The sequence below is a fragment of the Anopheles bellator genome, chromosome 1, assembly GCF_943735745.2.
Source record: "Anopheles bellator chromosome 1, idAnoBellAS_SP24_06.2, whole genome shotgun sequence".
In the NCBI taxonomy this organism is placed as follows: Eukaryota; Metazoa; Arthropoda; class Insecta; order Diptera; family Culicidae; genus Anopheles; species Anopheles bellator.
Window position 1 is genome coordinate 29,480,141 of NC_071285.1, and position 20,240 is coordinate 29,500,380.

The window sequence follows — 20,240 nt, forward strand, 5'->3', positions numbered from 1 at the left end:
AGGCCAGCAGCCACTTGTTTGTTACTTTAAGCCTTACAAAAGCACCAGCGCGCGCGCACCTCACATCCTGTGATGCACCACAAGCAACCCGCGCACGCACCCGGAAAACGCACCCGGATTCGGGCCCGGAGGACGTTGAAAGTTAGATACAATTTTGCAGCCTCAACTTAAAACCAGTACACAGAGGCAAGATTTAACAAGTAGTCGTCTCGCACTGGCTTGCGTGTGACCCCCCGCCCTGGTGTGATACTAAAATGACATACTAAAACTATATAATTTATTGCAACCATACCGACCCACACGCACGTACCAGAGTTTTCCCCGCTATGCAATGGCCCCCAGATCTGGGCGGATCGGCGTGCTCGGAGAAGAACATTTAGTATTAGAACCCATTCCAGAGTGCTCCAACAGAGAACGACGCAGAGACCAGACGCGCGCGTTTCTAGAAAGACCCGCTTCTCTTAAGACGGTAACTTTGCCCTTAGCTTCAATTGATGATGTGATGGGAGTAGGTTCCACTCTCTAGAAGGCAAAAGGAAAAACTTCGTTCGTGTTCAGTCTAGCGTGTAAGTGTAGCCGATACAAAATAGCAACAGCAAAAACGCGAAAGGAAAACCCATTGTTAGGCATTGACGAAAAAGCTCTGTTTATATACTTATACGTTATGTTATATATTAGTTTACGTTGCATTAAGTTGTTCGATCGTGTAAGATTCTCCGGCGGCGCTCTCCGTCTTTTTTCCCATCTTCTTCATATCCATTGCTTTTAATTATTTTCGTTTTCCGCCCAGCCACCCCCCTGGGGCTATCGATGGTCCTTGAAACACAACCCCCACATACACCGCACGAGCACATTAAACGCACATACCACAAACTCCCATTTGTCCATAGTAGAAACTAGTAGACGGTTTAGTAAAGAAACAAAAAGGTAACAAACACCGCCGGATGTGTAGAAATGTATTATTTAATAAATGCTTCATGAAACAAAACACGAACACACTGTGGTTTTTTTTTATCATTTAACATTGTGTTTTATTGGAGAACACTAGACGCAATGATGGCTAATTTTGGTCCTTCCCTTCAGAGGGTTTTACTAGGAACGGCAGGACGCATCCGGGGTTCGGCACCCCGATCAAGTTTAATGCTGCACGTGACCGTGTACTTTTGTCTAGCGAGAACTGAAAACTTGCCCACCGAGATCACGGAGGAATTTTCGACGTGCTGAGGCCATTGATGGATTTGTGACTAAATTTCGTTTCACGGCCGGGTTGTTAATAGTAACTAGTGTTACGCGTTTAAAATGCGATATGTGGAAATGGAACAATGCAGAAATGGCAACGATGAACTTCAAGTTCTTGCCCCAAGTCACGGCAAAACTGGCAACACCAATATGGGATGGCACAACAACACTTTGGTAGGATGTTTTATTCAAAGTTATTGAATTGAGAACCATTTATTAAGTATCCATACTTATGCTCATGCCACAGTCACATGTTTTTGCTGTCATTCTTCACTCACATGTTTTACATATCAGCTACATCTTCTCTCTCTTGTATTATACTGTGCACAGGCCTTAAAGAATCATTAGTTGAGAAGTATGTACGCGTAGGGCCTTTCCGGTTCGCCTCCATCAATCTAGCCTACCCGATTCCGATCCGGTTCTCCTGTTTTTTGTTTTTATTTGTGTTTCATGCCGTTCTGGAATTCAGCCTATTTTCAGCAGACCATTGCTACGGTCCTACGCTCCGTACTTTCTTACAACTGTACACAGAAGTAAGGATTAACTGTATAACCTTTCTTAATTCCTTTCTCTCTCTCTCTCTCTCTCTCGAGTACGTTAATACTTTTATTTCCACATGCGATTGAATATCATTTATGACGGTTTTATGTTCCATGCCTGCCAGGTTCACGACGTTCACACGTGATTAAAATTAAAGTTTTTGGTTTCGTTTTTAATTTAAATTCACTTGAAGTCGTCACACTCCACACTTTGCTTATTCGGTATGCTTTAAATCGCTTCTTGCTCAATTCTGCTTTAACCACTATGTATTGTCCTTTAAGATATTTAACATTACATCCATTATTTAGTCATATTACACGCCACGATCCGATTCAATAACTAAAACTCTGCGACAATTTGCTCAAAACCAATCGCTAACAAACCCATTTGTGGCTGCACATTTGCTAGGGTAGCAAAGTTGGGCCAATAAAGCTACATAAAGTGGGTTGAATTGGATTCCGGAAAGATTTGGGTTTGGAACACTCGAAAACAAAACAACCGATGAAGTTTACGATCAACTTCCTCCGCTTAGCTATCTGGTGGTAGACTTGGCTTGTGGAAGTGTTTTTGCATTACAGCTTTGTTAGCTCCGTTCGTTTTCTACTATTTACGATAAATACTATTTCGATTGATACTGAACTTGGTTTTGCGCGGATATCTATGTTTCAGGTTTCTGGTTGCGCTCTCAACTGCTTACGTTATGTGTCTACCGGCACCAAGTGTGTTACACAGCTAGGGAATTGTGAAGAGTGAACATTCTATTTCTGCGGTTTGCCCGATACGGTCTTTTTGTAGTTGGAAGGTGCTTGGAACGGTTAACGTGGAGAATACGGAAGCAAACCGATTGCGTGTCGAACGGCATCCCAAGTGGGTTGCGCTCTGCTGCCATACTTTTTCAACTTAATTGACCCTAATATCGAGTGTGGAAGTTGTGCGCACAGTTTGAACGACATGATCGATAGTTTGAATACGTTGAATTGTGTGCACCTGTCGCATCGTGACCAGTCTCCGAACATTTTACGTTTCTGTTAATTTAATGTGCTTTTCTTTAACACACGCAATACGCATAACCTTGGCGAAGGAAACTTTGCCAGCTTTGGCGGACAGATGGTTATGCTTCAAACTAATGTCTGCATCTGTTACACTCCTAATGACGTTGCGGTGCCGCACATATTCTTATTTTGTATGTAATTATTTTGCATTGCATTTCTAGCCGTGAAAGAGTTGAAAAACACACGCAACAATTTTATGCTTTAAATTTAATTTCGTCTTTGCGGTGGTTGGCTTGAAAGTTTCATCTAACCCGGTCGGTATCTCCGCCATAGTTTTCGCTGAGCATTAGGATCAATAAAAGGATCACGAACATCCACTAGTCGATTGAAAGGTGATAAGTAATAGTTAAAATACGGAAAAGCGTGTTGTCAATCTTTATGATATCCAAAATCACTCTCATCAATGGACGCGAACGCGAATTAACAATTCTACCTACTGCTGAGTACCTCCTTAGGCAATGTAAAAGTTTATGGGGTATGTTTTCAAATTTTAGCCTTGCGATGGGATACCATAATTCATCACCAATATGCCGTTTGCTTTCGTTAACAACCTATAGAAGGAAAAAAACGAGACTCAAACGTTCGTCGCGCGCGTCCCGCCGTGGTGTGCATGAATAACTCTGGTTGTATAGACTTTCTGCTTTTCCCCTTTCTGCATTAAGATTTAAAATGTTAAGAGGTCTAGTAGGCTCACATATTTCGGTGTATATTCGTAAATATGTTTTAAGGTTAAGACATCGTGGGCCACTAACATTCCGACACCTACCATAAGTAGTGATTCTACGCTTCATGCTTCATGTTCTATTGACTGTTCTTGTCGTCCTGGTAAACCCGGGCGCCGATGTCTATGCGATCGCACATCTCCAATATCCACTCCCATTTATAGTACATATATTCATAGTGTAGATATATAGTTTGCACAGGGATTTTTTTTGTATTATCAGTTTATAGAGTGCTCCTGTACATGGACTCCGAAGGCTCTCATTACTCGTTTCGTACCGCATCGTCCTAATTGCAACGCAGCATAATTGGAAACTTCGCGATTGATCGCAAATATGAATATAAATATTTATTTCTCTATCTTTTCTTCAACAAGACAGTTTGAATCAAAGTGTGCTGTGGGGGGAAGCATAAATCCCTAGCAACAGATGATCAAAGGAATAACATAAAGCAGTTTACATTGCACGATTTCAACACCACAAAACCAATATACCGGAAAACTAAACTAACCAGATCGAAGCAGTTACCTTTTAAAATTGGCATTTCAGACGTTGCGTTGTACCAAACTCAACGTAAAAAGAACTAGGATTTGACAAACAAAACAATCATAAACTGAATTAAAAGCGTCCTGCAACCACTAGTAAAATATATGTTAAAATAGTGGTAAAATCAAACATTTGCGCTGATTAAAATATAAATAACATTTTTAAAAGCACTGCGCAGGGTTTTGTTGCAAACTGTTGTGTACTGTACTGGAACTCGCTTCTCTCCGGCAAAATGTATGGAAACAAATGTTTGTGCTTCAATGTTCACAAAGCCAGTCAGTGTTGAACAAACCTGCTCATGAAACAACCACAAACATAGGTAGTGTTGAAATTTGTGTGTGCCAAGAATGAAAACCTATTTCCCATCAATATGGGAAAACACGTTTTGAAATTATCCTATAACCACGGACAGAACTAACCCTAAAAAGCATTAAGATGGAGATGTGCATCGTCCTTAATTAGTTCTACAAAAAAGTTGCACACTTATCCATAGACTATAAAGTTTTGCATATCAACATGCTTCAGTGAATGTGCATTGCCATTTTTGAGCCAAAAGTAGAGCACAGCGTTGCTCAGCGCCATATTAAAGACCATCATTGTTGCGCATTAAAAATGTAACATCTAGAAGGTGACTTCTACTACGGTGTTTAAGAACATTTTATTCGAGAGAAAGTGATGACATAATTCCAAGTACAATGGATTGAAGTGCTCATCCTAAGCCTTGTTTAGCAACAAAACCCTTTCATCCCAAGCGTTCCTTAAGATAGTAGCGATTGCAACTACTCGCTCTCCTTGGCAACGTATCGGAAGGCAGTCTCTGTACAATATACGTTTACTATTACGTTCCACTCAAATACACACTAATGACGCTGCTTCTATATAATCAGTAGAATACCCAGTCAGTAAAATAATAATGTTACTTCAACGAAACCAAAACTATACGCATTTAAGTGATGTAAAATACGTTATACCACACTTTTACTTCTTGCCAATACACAACAGGTTTAATACAATGCAAACGTAACATCTGCAAACATTGCAATTAGCATTTAAATGCTAATCCTTAATATATCTCGATCGCAAACACATCGGCATAAAACAATAGGCATAAACCAATAAACTGCATTCGCTTTCATCTCTTGACTTTAGTTGTTATCCTCGCGAAGAGAGCATCAAATTGACACGCGCACATTATTTGCATCATTGCTGGAAGCTATGGAAATCTTCCTTCCTTCCGTTCAATAACTAATTTTGCAAAAACAAAACAATGACCAACAACTAGACATATCAACGAAGATACAACATGTGATGTGAGCGAGGTTCCCTTCCCTTAACAATCTCATCATTTTTCCCTTCACAGTCACGGACAATCATATGGCAAGTAATATTACGCATCTAAGAACTGAAATAATGCTAGTGTTTTCGATTAATATCGGTGAAACGCTCTCGTTCAACAACGATGCGTCGCCCACTGCCACATCTATTCCTCTGTCAATACATCAACTTCGAACCAGACTAACAAAGTCGATTGTGAAGTCTCTATATCATCCTAGCTATACTATGCCACATTTTGATTGCGTGTCCATACTATCTGCTTTAATTTTGATAAAAAATAAATGAAAAAAATGTTACTAATATATCCATTCACAGTGGATACTCCTCTGTATGCGACAGCGGTGTATGTTCTTTTCTGTAAGTTTCCTCGGTTATTCATTTTAAAACTTTCATATAACAAACTGAACCGCAGAGTAAGTTAATGAATGTCAAACAACAAAAGATTCAAAAAGACCATTTACTCACGGTCCACGGTTTCATGCGGCAGGATACTAAGAAGAGGTCGAATTCTACCATTTTTTGGGGCACGTCCCGTCCACCCGGCAAATAAATATTCTTACCAGAGCAGCAGTTCTGATATGTGCCAAAAGTATAAAACCGAGAGTGAAAGATAAAAAGAAACAAAGCTCGCTCGTTTGAATACTTTGTTCGAAATTGATGCACCCTTATGTGAACCGGAGTGCTGCTCAAAAATCGGTCCTCGTTGAACTTTCTCTTTCCGATTAGTTCCCGATGAGTTCCTATCCCCTGAATCGGTCAATAACAAATAGATTGGATACATGTAACTTTTCACACGACCACGACCTTTTTCAAACATGTACAGAGTTGTATGTTTAACTTTCCTAGATACTGTTTTCTCTTTTACTTTTCTTCTCAACCATCCGCTTTTCGTAACCGTATCATGCATGATTTGTCCGCATTTCGTAGGTTCATTGCTTTTAACACTCGCCTTTCTTTTACAATAACGTGTTGTCCTCTTGTCTCCTACTGTCTTTATCTGCTATATGCGTATTCGTAATTGTTAGTGCATGGTTTGCTTGGGTTGTAAGTTATGCTCCTAAATATTCAGAACGCTCGTAATCACTTCCTCATGCGCTTAGTTGGTAGGCAGTGGCACAGTTACTTGTACGTAGGACTGGGGGAAATATCCAGTTCTGCCGTTCAGGCTGCCTTCGAACCAGTTTTCATCCACACGTTGAATCAAAGTGATAAGATCATTTTCCTGCAATAGAAGTATGCAATTTAGTATACGGGCCAATTACCATACGACGCAAGTAGCTTGTGGACAGCTTTTCTTTACGGCATACCTTAAATCCCAATTCGCCTGGATTCTCTGGCTCAAAATCGTACAACGCCGTACAGCACGGTTGCGTTGGTTTGGATGGCATCGGTGTTCTTGCGGGGGAACGCATCGGTGATGGCAACGGTGATGCTGAGGCGCAAAAGAAAGTGCAAGGAAAAGTTATAGCCCACACATTTGAACTGCAAGCGTTTATCTTTGTGAAAATTTTGTTATCTAATGTAATAACTCTAACGGGCCTTGATTTTACTCTCTTTTACCGTATGGTTTCGTAAACCTAATGTTACTTTAAAAACACGTAAAACTTTTATACTGTTCAACAATCTCTCAATTTGATATTTGTTAAGGATGCGCATAACTATATGTATGGAACTATACAATGTGGCGAAACTAGATATAAGCATGTCCTCATTTCGAGACGGTTAATTACATCAGTTACCATTGGGTCAAAACTTGGAAGCAATTGTTTTTGTCACAGTCACAGAGAGGAACAATCTACAAAAAAAACCAACAATTTTTTTCCAAATCTTTGCCTACAGTAACTGAAAATGAATAATAGATGAACGAAGGAATGAGTACAATGTTTTAACCAATTTTAAGCTTAACAAAATGCCAACAACATGAACTCATCGTCAAATATAGAAACACCCATACACAAAAAGCCATTACTTAAAGATAAATGAAACTGAATGAACCCTTTTCGAGATTCACTTCAAAACTCGCTAATCAAACGAAAGCGAAAAAACAACACAATGAAAACGAAACCACAGACTAACTAGGGTGATGCAAATTAGTTACACTACCAATCTCCTTCAACTTAAAATGAAATCAAAAGAAACTAACGTTACTCATACACTTTGTTACGTTTCATATTTAGTTTGATACTATGTCATTTGGCCAAATGTCAACCAATATGTTATTGTGCAGTTTCTAATGAGAATGATGTTTTATTTTTACCATTAGTGGAACGCGCCTGCGTTTGGCCGTTCCCCAAAAGTTCCAGATGTGTCGGTTTATTGACCGGCGAACTGAGATGTGATGATGAACCGCCTAGCAGTAGGTAAGTGATACAAATAGCAAAATACATTTATATAAAAAATGACAGTCGAAATTTTGCCAGATAAGAGAGAGAGAGAGAAGGAGAGAGATAGAAAGATAGATAAAGAGAGGAAGGGAGAGAAAACGACAAATGAGAAAGAGAGTACAACAGTAGCGTAGTAGAGCCAACGAGAAACGGTTCATGGATCACGGAGGATCGAGGCATACAGTCAATGTAATTGGATACATGAAATCTGATGTAAATGACGGACTCTGACGGACTACCCATTCAATGAGGGCATACGCATGAAATACCATATCTAGTACTGATGGAAAATAGTTTCAATTGTTGTAGAAAGTATTGCTTCTTTTATGCTTGCTGTTGTGTTGAATCTAGAGTGGTTCAATGGTTCATTATAGGTGAAACTAGCACTATGAAAAACTAAATCAGATTGTATTAATTGCTTCTTTCAATAGAATTCTCGGGTATAATCAAAGAAAAAGTTTAATACTTTCACAGAACAAAAATTACAAGTACTTTGCAAACTCTCTCCTAGAATTAAGGGCAGGCGGCTGTTTGAATATGTCAAAAACAAGTACGAAATATTGGAATAAACATTGGAATTTCAAGTTAAAAAATTATTTGTCGTTCACTAACAACTCAGAGACATATTCCTGTACAATTCCAATATTCACACATCAAATGCATGTAGTGTAAGGTATATTGAGTCGCATCCACACCCTCTTTTTGCCAAAAAACAGATTCAAGGAGAATAATTCAGGTAGTAACTCAACAGGAATGACGGATACAATGCAACAAAACCAACACGCATTAACTGAAAATGGGCGGGTTACTTAAGAAATGAAAAACTTTTAAATCATAACCGCTCACTAAAAATTATAAGCATCGAATCGAATGGGAATCGTGTAGGGATATGATATGCTCATTATATTATTTGTTAGTTGCTATAATGTGTTGTAAATTCCCATCACCAGCATGAAGTTTGTACAGATGAATCTCCGTATGACGCAATCCAATACGCTTTATGCTGATTCACTCACATGTTATGCACCGTTTGATACTAATGTCTGTTTAGAACATTTTGTGTAAGAAGCTTTTGCGAGCGAGGGTCAGAAATTCCGTGACTGTTTGTTTCGTGAGATGTCGTAATATTTAAGGAATTTTAGTCAAACAATCTTTGATTCTTCACGGACGGACGGAAGTCACGGACTTATTGAGACATCATCACAAATAACCTCCCTCCTCCTAAACGATCGAGATTCGATCAAAGGGTAGGTAACGTCGAATAGTTGATCAAATCGGTCGTTGGTTCAATATCTAGTGCTGGTTTCAAATCGTCTCCAAAATTGGCTATCGATCGGTTTCAGTTGGTTGATCGGTCATTGTCGTTGGAACCGTCGTTTCATTTCTCTTCATATTCATTATCTACTTTTTTGTGATCTACAGAGGCAACCGTCCGTTGCTAATATCGTACCATACATAATCATTTGTACTTGATAACGCATTTCCTTCACCGTTTTTAAAATAAATAAAAAACTATTTGATCGGCAGAATAAAATGTATTAAAAAATGAGCGTCTTTTAAATGTATCCAGATGCACCAAAAACACTACTAAAATATTATTGTATTAGAAGTCGAACTACGGTGACTTTTGAAAACTTCACTCACCAAAATGTAATCAGCAATAACCATAAAATATTCGAAGTTTGTTAGTTCGCCGACGCTCTAAGAGCTGTGACTTTTTACTAAATACTTTCGAAACATAAGAGTGTACCTTTATTCTGCCGATTAAAGCCAATTGTAAATGGTTTTCTAATAGTTGCCATAGGCTGTTTGTACAACCAACGTAATTGTTGTATAATGTATCAAATAATAATAATTTCAAGTAACAAATCAAGGCACCCAAAAATTATACTGTAAAGTAAAAACAACATAAATAAATCAAAACAAAACAAATCACCTGACCAAGGATCACTGTAGTTGTTGTTGTTAGCAAACCTGGAGGTACTATTTGTTGCCGTATGGTACATCGTAGTGTTACTGCTTTTATAATTAGAACGATTATTGTTGTTGTTGACCGTGGTAGCCCTAGTGTCAACTTTCGGTCCAGTACCGCCACCGTCGCCGAAGCTACTCCCGGGTTGGTCCCAGGCGTTCAACCAGGTGTCTACCGACGACCCATACGAGGGAGGCCTTCTGTCGGATGCGGCGACGGTATGACTGCCCTTAGCACCACTAGCACTACCTGTACCACCATCACCGCTTCCGCCTCCGCCTATGCCACTACCGCTGCGAGATGATGCCAGGCTTTGCTGTGAGCCGTACAGGCGATTGCGATTAAAGTGACTGCTATTGTTGTTCGTATTGTGGTTTTTGTTATGAGATAGATTTTGCTGGGAGCTGTACATGTGATGATGGGAATTTTTCAACCTATTGGGATTAAGAAAATGTGGCCCACCGTTCATTCCATCCTGCGAACCAAGAATTTCAATGTTCAAATCGGCTAGCGTCTTCGGAACAAATTCCGACTTTGGTCTGGCTGCAGCTTCTTCTCGCCTGCAATGCGGACAAGGTAATACAACATTAAACATGTGGCAAGCGTAGGTTTTAGACAAACGAAATATATTTTACTCACTTTTCGTTCAATGTTTCTACCAGAACCTTCAATATTTCGGAACATTGCGAATGATAATCGAGCATACCCTCGGCAAATGTTACCAATTGTGAAACTTGTTCCACCTTCAACGAAAGCAAACGCATTGCACGCATTATTTTGATGGATAACAGCGTGCACATTGATATTTAATTTGCATAGAAAGCATACTTACATCATTTTCCAATAGATTGTACATTCCAACCTGTGCAAGCTGCAGCGATTCGGCAAACTTCTCCTCGGCACTCCTAATTTCATCATCTGTAATTTGAGATCCTATTGGTTAGCGAACCCATTCCGATTCCGACCACATCAAACAGGCCAGATTCAAATTGAATTTCATTGCCCATACGAACGGGGAAATTTACACCAAAAGGAGTAAAGCAATCAGCAGGTTTGAATAGAACCAAAAATTCGTGTACAGGTAAACGAGCAGCGAAAAGTAGAGTATGGGTTGTGCACGTACATTAACCCGGAGGTGAAAGAAGCAAACAAGAAACGGGTTGGGCGCATAGGGGACATGAAAATAAAGAAAAAAAATAATTAAAAAACTAAAACAAAATGTAACTACAACTAAAATAAGATACAGGCTACATTGGTTTATAAAAATTAAAACTAAATTTTAAATTGTAGCGAATTATTGATTATAAATGTTCAAAGCAACGAACAGAGTTGATTTTTGTTTTCATAATAGTAATTAAATAATTCATAAAAGTTTATTGAAAAATAAATTTCACAAATGGTGCGAGTAAAAATGATAAAATAAGGTGTTTCTACAAAAATTAACGTTTCTAATAATTAAAATTAAATGAAATTCATAAATCATAATTAGCTACGAAAAAATACATAAATACACTGAACAAGATTGGATCGTGCCACAAATAATTCGTTTAAAACAATTCACTTTTTGTAGCAGGGTTGCCTTAAGGTAAAGTCGGGACATGAAAGAATCAACTTAGGTGTCGCACGCGTTCAGTCCAGAACGATCAGCGAACGTAATTAACGTGGGTATGTGTAAAAATAGCAATATGGTCATATGTCTTCGTTCCATAATGGATACTTACCCTTAGCTTGGCGCCGTTTCTTGCAGTCGAAATCTAGACGTCGACCTTGCAATTTTTTGCGATGATGCTATCCATTCGTGGAAAAGTAGTGGAAAATCAACAAAAAGGGAATACAAAAAATTGCCGATTAGATTAGGAAAAGTTTAAACAATTTATCCACACAGCCCTCGATAATAAACCAAACTACACGATTAACTACAGTACATTGAGATTGACGCACTTTCCATACAAACAGACCGCACGTGAAAACTACCCAGAAGCAAAACGAACAATACGGCCAAATACACACTACAATAGTGTGGCGTGGTGCTCCATTATTATAATCTTTTGTAAAATTGTAGTTTGCCAGGCGCATGATTATTAAATGTAATATTGCTTAACGCAAAAACTCACCATTACTTCCTTTAAGTCCTTCATCTGCAACTGATGAAGCGGCTCGAGAACGTTTTGTTTGATGTTATCATCGAGAGAATACTTCACATCAGCCATCTGCTTGAGCGAGTCGCCCATTTCGACCAGCGCTGTTGCTGCATAGGTTGGAAAACAGGCGTCAAAAGATGGTAGCCGCGACGAGTGTTGTGACATTTCACATTTCACAAAGGCAACAACAAATCAAGCATCGTAACAACACAGAAGCAGAGTTGTACGTAGTGTCCAGATACAGGTCCACGATGAATTATTTAGAGATGAGTAGAGGGAAAGAGTAAACAAAAAACGTTAATATTCCTCGCGCGAAAATTGTCTCCTTGGTTTAGCTTATCTTAACGGTTGCACTGTTATCAAAGACATGACATACACAAAGACATGACATACACAAATGTTTATCTATAGAATATAACATTACAGCACAAAAGCATAAAAGAGAAAGGAGAAGATGTGCATTTTGAAATCGCTTTAACAGTGGCTCACTTACAGTAGTTTGTTTGAGAAAAAGTGTTTCGTTTTCTTATAGTTTATTGTGGCATGTTTAATAGCGTTTTCTACTCCGAAAGGCGTTAGGATATGATGTAAATTATGTTTCTTCGTGATTAAGGATAAGTTTTGTGTAAATGATAAGCAATTTTATTAACTCTTCAATAGTGCAACATTAGGCGATAAGTACAACACAATAAATGACTCTATCAATGCAGAAAATGAATGAAAAAAGCAATATTTCACTACTTTGAACACATTTTTATGATCGGAAAATAATAATTTAATTCTTCGTAAAATTGAGCGAACGAAACAAAGCGGAGCGAATCGACAGAGGAGCTAAAGTTAATTGTTATATACTCCAATGTTGTAACAATGTTTCGATGCAAATAGTGATGTACTTTTGTACAAATAAAAGTTGAAAAATTAGTTAAAATAATTGCCATTATGTAGTGGATTGTTTTCAGATAATGTTAGCCATGATACGCCAAAACGTTATCACATTTCAATTGACCGGAACGAGACTTTATGGGACACCTCCGTGCATTTGGTGCGTTATGGTGTTTTACTGAACATGGGACTAGAGGTTAACCATTGGCTTAAATATTGAGTCAAGTTTGTAAGTCATTGCATTATTGCAGAACAAACATAATTTAACTATTATCTTAAACATAGACAGCGAAGCGTGACGAGCGTTTTAAACTATACTTACCAAAGATGCTATCTTCACCCAGCTTCTTTCCGTAAGTCAACATACAATCGGCCAGTATACCTTCTGGTTGTGGATAAGTATTACTTTTAGCCTGACCTGATAGTTTAGAAATACCTTTGACAGCTGCCATCTTAGCTCTAGCTGTCGGGTTGGGTTGCAAATACTCTTTGGTTTTTACTTGCAACTCCTCGACAAGCTCGACGGTGACATCCGTTTTCTGAAAGTGTGCAAAAACGCACCGAAACGAACAACTTTCAAATCAGTCATGGTCAGGTAGGTTATGGTTATGCTGCATGATTTTAACTTACGCGCTCCATCTCCATGAAATCCAGATCCAGTTTGGTGCCTTCAGCACCTCCCATCTTCTCTGTAACATACTAAAATTCGAAAGCACGTGCGAAGAAATTACATTTGTTAGCATTATAAAAAAAATCAGCGCTAAGTGAGTTGTAATAGAGATCATAAAAAACTCGACTTTTGAAGCAATAGAAAAAAAACCCGTTATGTTGTCGGATCCGAGGATTTCCTATCACGGTCAACTCAGAACACGAAGTTCTAGTAAAACACTTTAACAATCGGTCAAATGTTCTCCCGTTTTCCCCGCATACCATACCTGATTTGCTTTATTTATTTGCTTTTTAAGGCCCGCAAACGCCATGTTGTCGCCTTTGGAAAAAATTGTGACGGATTTTTGGTACACGGATTTCTCGAAATTATGTTACTCCCTCTTCGATGCGGTCTCGCTTGTAGCACAGTAGAGAACCGATGCCACTTTAATTACGAATCAATTTGTTACTAACAACTGATTCTTATCACTTCAGTTAACACGATTTTTTATGTTTCGCTTTCTGTCATTACATGAGTTTACGATTTGTAGAGCGCACACACGAACCGAGAACAAACAGTAATTGATTTTTGTTTTCACAAGACACATCGTAAAGCAGCAACAAAGTGTATGTGATTTTACATCGTATCAGTAGTTTGCATCCAAATACAAGGTGGCAGCAACATGAAAAGAGAATGAAAAATATAGAATGTTTAGATCAGAGAATGTTTAGATCATTTCACCTATTGCTAAGAACGCAGTACATTAATCTGTAAATTCGTTCTCGTGAAAATCCTACAAAATTATTACACGTCTTTTAAGGATGTCTCTTGTATGACAAACTCCTCGTCAAGCTATACAAAAAAACGAATTCCTTACTATCGTTAGACAACCTAATGAATTCCTAAATTCCAACCTAATTATCCTTCGCAATTTAGAAAAGCTATAGTAATTTTATAGATTGCGGATGTATTAATACACAGTTTTCTTGAATTTACTTCTTAAACTGCGCCTCGGTGGAATCGGTGGTAGTCACGTGAAACAAAAAACTGGATACCTACTAGCGATACTTCCAATAAAATATTGGATAGGTTACAAATGGCGAACGCGTTGAGAAACTGTGCACACAATTAAACTGTCGGAGGTTTATTGGAAAGCTTAAAAATTGGTTTTAGGTTTCGGTTTAGGTGTTAAACGACCTATTCTGAAAATGGTGAAAACCGTGTTCTCTGTCGACGCAAAGTTTCAACACTGCGATGATGTTTCAGTATCAAACGCCAAACTGTGGCGAGCAAAGCGCTTGTCAGGAAGGCGTACAAAAACTTGCGCACTCTTAAAGCTCAAGATGCTCTCCTAAACAGAGCTTGTGTGAGTGAAATGAACGCTTGAACTCGAGAGCAGGAACCCAACGAAGGATGCACCTGTTTGCTGGTAGTGGTCGGAACCGAAAGTAAAACGGATGCATTTGGAGAACATATTTAATATGCTCGTGGGTCCTTCACGTTCTGTTTGCTAGCTTGTGGCCTACCGTTGCAGCAAAGAACGCGAAAAGCAACGGCCTTTACAAACAAGGAACCACGTTAGTCGCACCATTTGTTAAGATTCTTCAGTTTAAAATCCAAAGATTATTATTAAACTTCTAGTGAAATCGCTTTTGCTGGGTAAAATCCGAAACAAATAATCAGCAGAGGAAATCCTCAAATTCCGGGAATTTTTTTCCCAAATACTCTAATGGCGGAGCGGTCAACCCTACTTTAGGTCACGTGCCGTGTAGTACTAGGTGCATTTTTGGATATTTCATTCATAGGTATTCCTTGGCGTTACACTTTCTAAAACGGAGAAAGAGAAGGGAAGTTGAAGAGAGCGTTTCGAACAACATGAAAACACTATATGAGGGCATCAGAGGACTTCCTTTCGGGAGCTTTTCGTCCAACGTCATACCAATACCAATAGTCTCGTCCCAACAATCGATGAAAGCTTCGGACCACGCGGTGTCGTCACTGTTTTATTCATTCAACAGAAAAAAGGGACACTGCCGTTGGTGCGCATGACCACTCTATCGTCATACAAGTAGTTCTTGTTTGGCGTAGGTTCAGAATTTTGTACGACATCTTCACTGACATTTCTGTAACCTACGCAATTTGGTGAGTTTCAACAAAATAATTTGATCGTTGTATTTTGTTTAAGAACGTAAGAAAACTTCAATGCGAGACGGTCAATTTGTCTTAAATTCAACAACATTTGTTTATGCGGCAAACGAAAATCATTGCCAACTTAAAATACACAACGTAAGCTGAAGCTGAACATAACACCGTTTTACAGAATACTAATTAATGTCTTTAAAAATAAAGCAACTTTTGTCAATCATTGGCAGACATTATGGGACGAATGATATCACTGAAATGTGTGTTTGATAACGCACTCCCATTTGACCTTGGATGTCTACATGTCGGCTTTAAAACCTTCATTGATTAACTTCTGCAGCTCATGCTAACGTTTTGCGTTCTGTGTAAAAGCGTTTTACCTTTACGTTCTACTCAAAGGGCAGCGAATTTATTCTCTTCATCCTGGCAAACCTTGAAAAGTATAGTATAGCATTACTGACACTACTTCCTTTACGTTTTAAAATTATGCGCTGTTAAACAGGGCGTAGCTTGCAAAATTATGTGGAGAAGTATGACATACTATTCAATTGGTGTTTTACAAATAACCAACAACATTTGCAATCATGTTAAAATATCGCTGTTTTAAATAACAATTGCATTAGAACGACGACATTGACGTAAATTGAATGGTTCGTTTCGCACAATGTTACTTGCCAGACATGTGTAGTGCACCACCAAGGCTAATTCAAGATGACCATGCCACCATCCAGCAATAGACGCACACCTCATAAGCGCCATAACCACCGTTACAAAGACTGAGCGCAATCGGTGATCCAAGGAATTTGAGGCCAGAAAAGGTCTTGGAACTATCCAGGTGGAACTGCCGACCTATTGAACCGCTGTGAGGTAGAACATTTTCATCGATCGATTTCGGATGCTACACAATTGAAGTACCATACCAAGGAATGTTTTGCTCCGAAAGACCCTCATTCGGAATGGCACTTGTACTGCCATTCCTTCAATCATGCAGAGAAATCATGGCACCCAGGCAGGAGCATATTTAGCTAGGCGGCTTATGAATTAGAAAATCAGATACAACATTTTCGATTGCCTATAAAACGATTTTCGTGCAAGCAGTTGCTCCACAAGCAGTTGTGGAAAGACTCTTGGCACCCATGGCCAAGAGCACAACAAGGCAACATAGGCAGGTAGTTTCGCTTTGATAAAATTGAGCACTATATCCCTATCTCTATGAGTATTTGTATTGAGGACAAAATATAATCATTCATGAAATAGGTTAACAGTGTATGATAAATAACCTATACATTCCAAAATGGCATGTCCGTCCTTGTACGCTGGCCATACGTTGAAAAACTACTAAGCCGATTAGGTTCAAATTTTCACACGGTGGGAAAAAGATACAGTAAGCGGTGAGCGACACTGAGAACGGAGTCTTTAGCTCCAAAGCCCGAACTCCCGATACATTGCGCGATTGTTTCGGTAGTAGGCTGTGGCATTACATGGTGTACACAACGACTTCCACACCACGCAGAATCGTCCAAAAGAGTTTCAATACTACCACAACAGAAGCTCACAAGACCATGAATGACGAATTCAGCGTTTACTTGTTCAACGAAACTTATACATTTCAATTCCATCATTTTGAACTTCATTGTACAGTTCAAAAAATTTGGATCGTCTTCGAAATCTAGGGATGGCGTAGGCCAAAAAATTAACCCTAATGCCTGCGCATCTTCTTTCAAAGTGGCATAGCGCCACCCGCACCACTATGTTTGGCCATTTTCAGTCATTATTAGCGTTACAAGTTTTCAAAAGCAACATCTGGAAAAATTCTTCTTGCCTGCAAAAAAAATCTCAAGTACGATTGGATTCAGTCTCCCGTTGCGTATCATCTGAAGAGTGAAAGATTTTTGGAAATATCGGCCCAAGTGGTACCGGTACTCATACGTATGCTAATTATAGTAGAGTCCCCCACGGTTCCGGCATGACAGTGATTAGCCCTTGTTAGAAAGAACGGTGCTGTAATGTTCGAAAACAAATAGGATTACACAGCTCAAGGATGCACAAGAGATCGTGGATGGATGAAACAGACACATGTTATCCACCAGTTTCTCGGTTCCGTGTAAAGAATCGTGTTACTTTTTTATACAACGCAACATTTGTTTGCGCCGAATAATCCAGCTAAAATGGCTTTACTCAAAGTGCATACGCTTTTGATAAAGATTCACGCGCGATTACGGCACGTCAGCATTATTTCGCAGTTATCTTATCACCACTACAGTGGGTTTGTGCCATACTCAGTGTTAATGCTTAGATATGGTATACGCGAAACGGGGAACAGCTGCGAACAACCAACAATCAACAAAACATTATTTAGTCTAGTTTCTGTTGAACCTTTTAAAGATTTTGCACAATTGGATAAATTGGCATAATGCTAATCTATTTAGATACCAGTACCAGTCATGGCAATAAAAACTATCCCCTACCAAACGAATATAAAGTACTACTGAAAGAACGGCACGATTTCCTCGCGTGTCATAGATGTTGTGCCAAAGAGGCCAGATGTGCCAGTCCACCGGGGCGTACTGGCGCGCCTCCATGGCTGGACCGGCGTTCAAGTCTTACTGAATTATGCAAGGGTTCAAGATTCTGTCCAACAAACCAACCGTTTCGATAGGTGGGTGGAGTAGCGGCTCTCTGATAATCTCAACGTTCAGCACGGCACGGCTCAACAAGATTGTGCTGCCAACTGAATGCCTTCGGTTCATTCTCTCGAAATGTGCGAAAACCACATTTTTTGTTTATTTCAATGTTTACTTGCTTTTCTCGCAAAAGCTTGGGGCTCGCCAAATTTTTCTTTCAATTGAGAAGTATAAATGAGAAGAATCGAACCATGGTCACTAGTAGGCTCGGTGCGAATGTTTGACGAATCGCTATAGAAGAATGGTCACCTTGAACTTGAACTTGGCCCCGTTGATCTGTAGTTTGACAGTTTGAAAAATCTAGGACTAGCGGCCCGATACGTTCTCAGCTACGGCAGCATCGCAGGCGACCTTGTACACGCACCACGGGATTCGCTTCGTGTCAAGGTTCCTGAGCGCGATGCGAAACTCTCACCTTCCTTCACGTCCAGCCCGGTGCATTGTCGCACGGAAGGAGGTGACGATGAAACTATCTACCGCACCAGGGTGGGAAAACTAATTTAGCCTATCCTCCGTTGAACTTCAGTTTTAGATCGATAAAAATAGCTGCTTCGCGTTGGCGTTTGCTGCGTCCCGAATCGAATCACCATCCTTTGCCTTTCATTCACCGCATCGTTGGTTTCACCGCCGACACAAGCTTTTGGAGTGCTCAATCTCTGATTTAGTGCATTTAACCAGGCATAGGCTTCCCCTTTTTCATCGCACATAAAAGCAACCCGGAACGTGCAAAAAAAGTATAAATGCATCTCCTCTCTCTCTCTGTCTCTATTAAATGCCCCATTGCTTGTCACCTACTTCCAGGATATCAAAGCAAACATAGGTTCGATAGTAAACCCGAATTATACTGTTCATGAAATTGCACGGGACACATTTCCTCTCTCACGTAACTGTGCCACAATTAGGAATGAACCAACATTCAAAAGAGCTTAACGATCGATACATCTATTTCCTCTACTGCGGAAGCTATTTGTAGTTATTTTGGAATAACTGTACACAGCATTTTTGTTATGGTTGAAGCCTCGCCGACAAACTGATTAAGCTTCAAATGTACCATGGACAAGGTTTCGTAATAGCGGTGTTTGATTGAGCACAATCAAATGTTCTCCGGTAATTTTACCCCACAGGTTCTTGAGATCTCCTGCTATGATTTTTTTTTTCTTCGAAGCAGTAGCACTATTATGTGTGCGAACTGGGAAATCGATTTATCCGTAAAAATAGATGATATTGGACAGATATAGGATTCCTTACGTTCGAAATGCACCCTCTTTCTAGCTGGCAAAACACCGAATACTCGCTTAAGATTTGGCAAAACACATCACCAATCTATAACGTCTTCCTCTTTTTTGCTAGCAAAGCGATAACTGCAGAAACGAACTCAATTAGCACACACACACACACGCGCGCGTCAAGCTTTCACGGGCACAATCGCACGGCGGACCAACAGAAACACAGCGGACAGATTTTTACAACACAGCAACACTACAATGCACAACGATTTGTCTGGTTATCTGGCTGCCGAATGACTTTTTTCTTTCTGAATGGCAAAATGTTGACCGAGCAAAGATACAATGCTTCTCACACGGTTTATTGACAAGGACTAATTTGACAGCAAAAGTTAGGAGCTGGGAGCGCCGAAAACAACATCAGCCACAGTACTAACAAGGTGAGTAGAAATTCATTGTACAAACGTCACTTTCTGAACGATTGTTTAGATTCCCTATTGGTAACTAGCATAAGGTAACTAGTGAAATGAAACTTCCTTCGATCGTGTTTGTTTATTTCGATAAAAAACTGCCTTATTGCTTGTACTAAACGCTTCATGAATCCTTTTAAACTATCATAAAATTGCATAGCATCAGTTATAAGTTATAATTTCTTAGAGAATTCTACAAAACGCCAATCAAACATATTTTAACGCTGTAGTGTACGATTTGGCGAATGAAAATCAAATGCGA

The 20,240-nt window shown here is 39.4% G+C and overlaps 1 protein-coding gene across 5 annotated transcripts; it reads right to left on the reverse strand.

Moving 5' to 3' along the window:
• Positions 1-1,422: 1,422 nt before the first annotated feature.
• On the reverse strand, positions 1,423-19,862 carry LOC131206025 (endophilin-A). 5 transcript variants are annotated; one of them, XM_058198380.1, is made up of 13 exons: positions 19,534-19,862; positions 13,746-13,980; positions 13,441-13,509; positions 13,247-13,349; positions 13,133-13,195; positions 11,902-12,035; positions 11,509-11,575; positions 10,620-10,720; positions 10,427-10,530; positions 10,250-10,347; positions 7,689-7,781; positions 6,739-6,863; positions 1,423-6,653 (listed from the first exon to the last, which is right to left on the reverse strand). In XM_058198380.1, exons 2-13 carry the CDS (start codon positions 13,788-13,790, stop codon positions 6,528-6,530), a joined length of 1,128 nt encoding a protein of 375 aa, XP_058054363.1. In that variant the 5' UTR covers positions 13,791-13,980; positions 19,534-19,862; the 3' UTR covers positions 1,423-6,527. The 5 variants fall into 5 exon arrangements, with proteins under 5 accessions (XP_058054363.1, XP_058054362.1, XP_058054361.1 ...); XM_058198379.1 differs by having other exon boundaries at positions 10,620-10,705; positions 13,133-13,349; XM_058198378.1 differs by having other exon boundaries at positions 13,133-13,349.
• Positions 19,863-20,240: the final 378 nt, after the last annotated feature.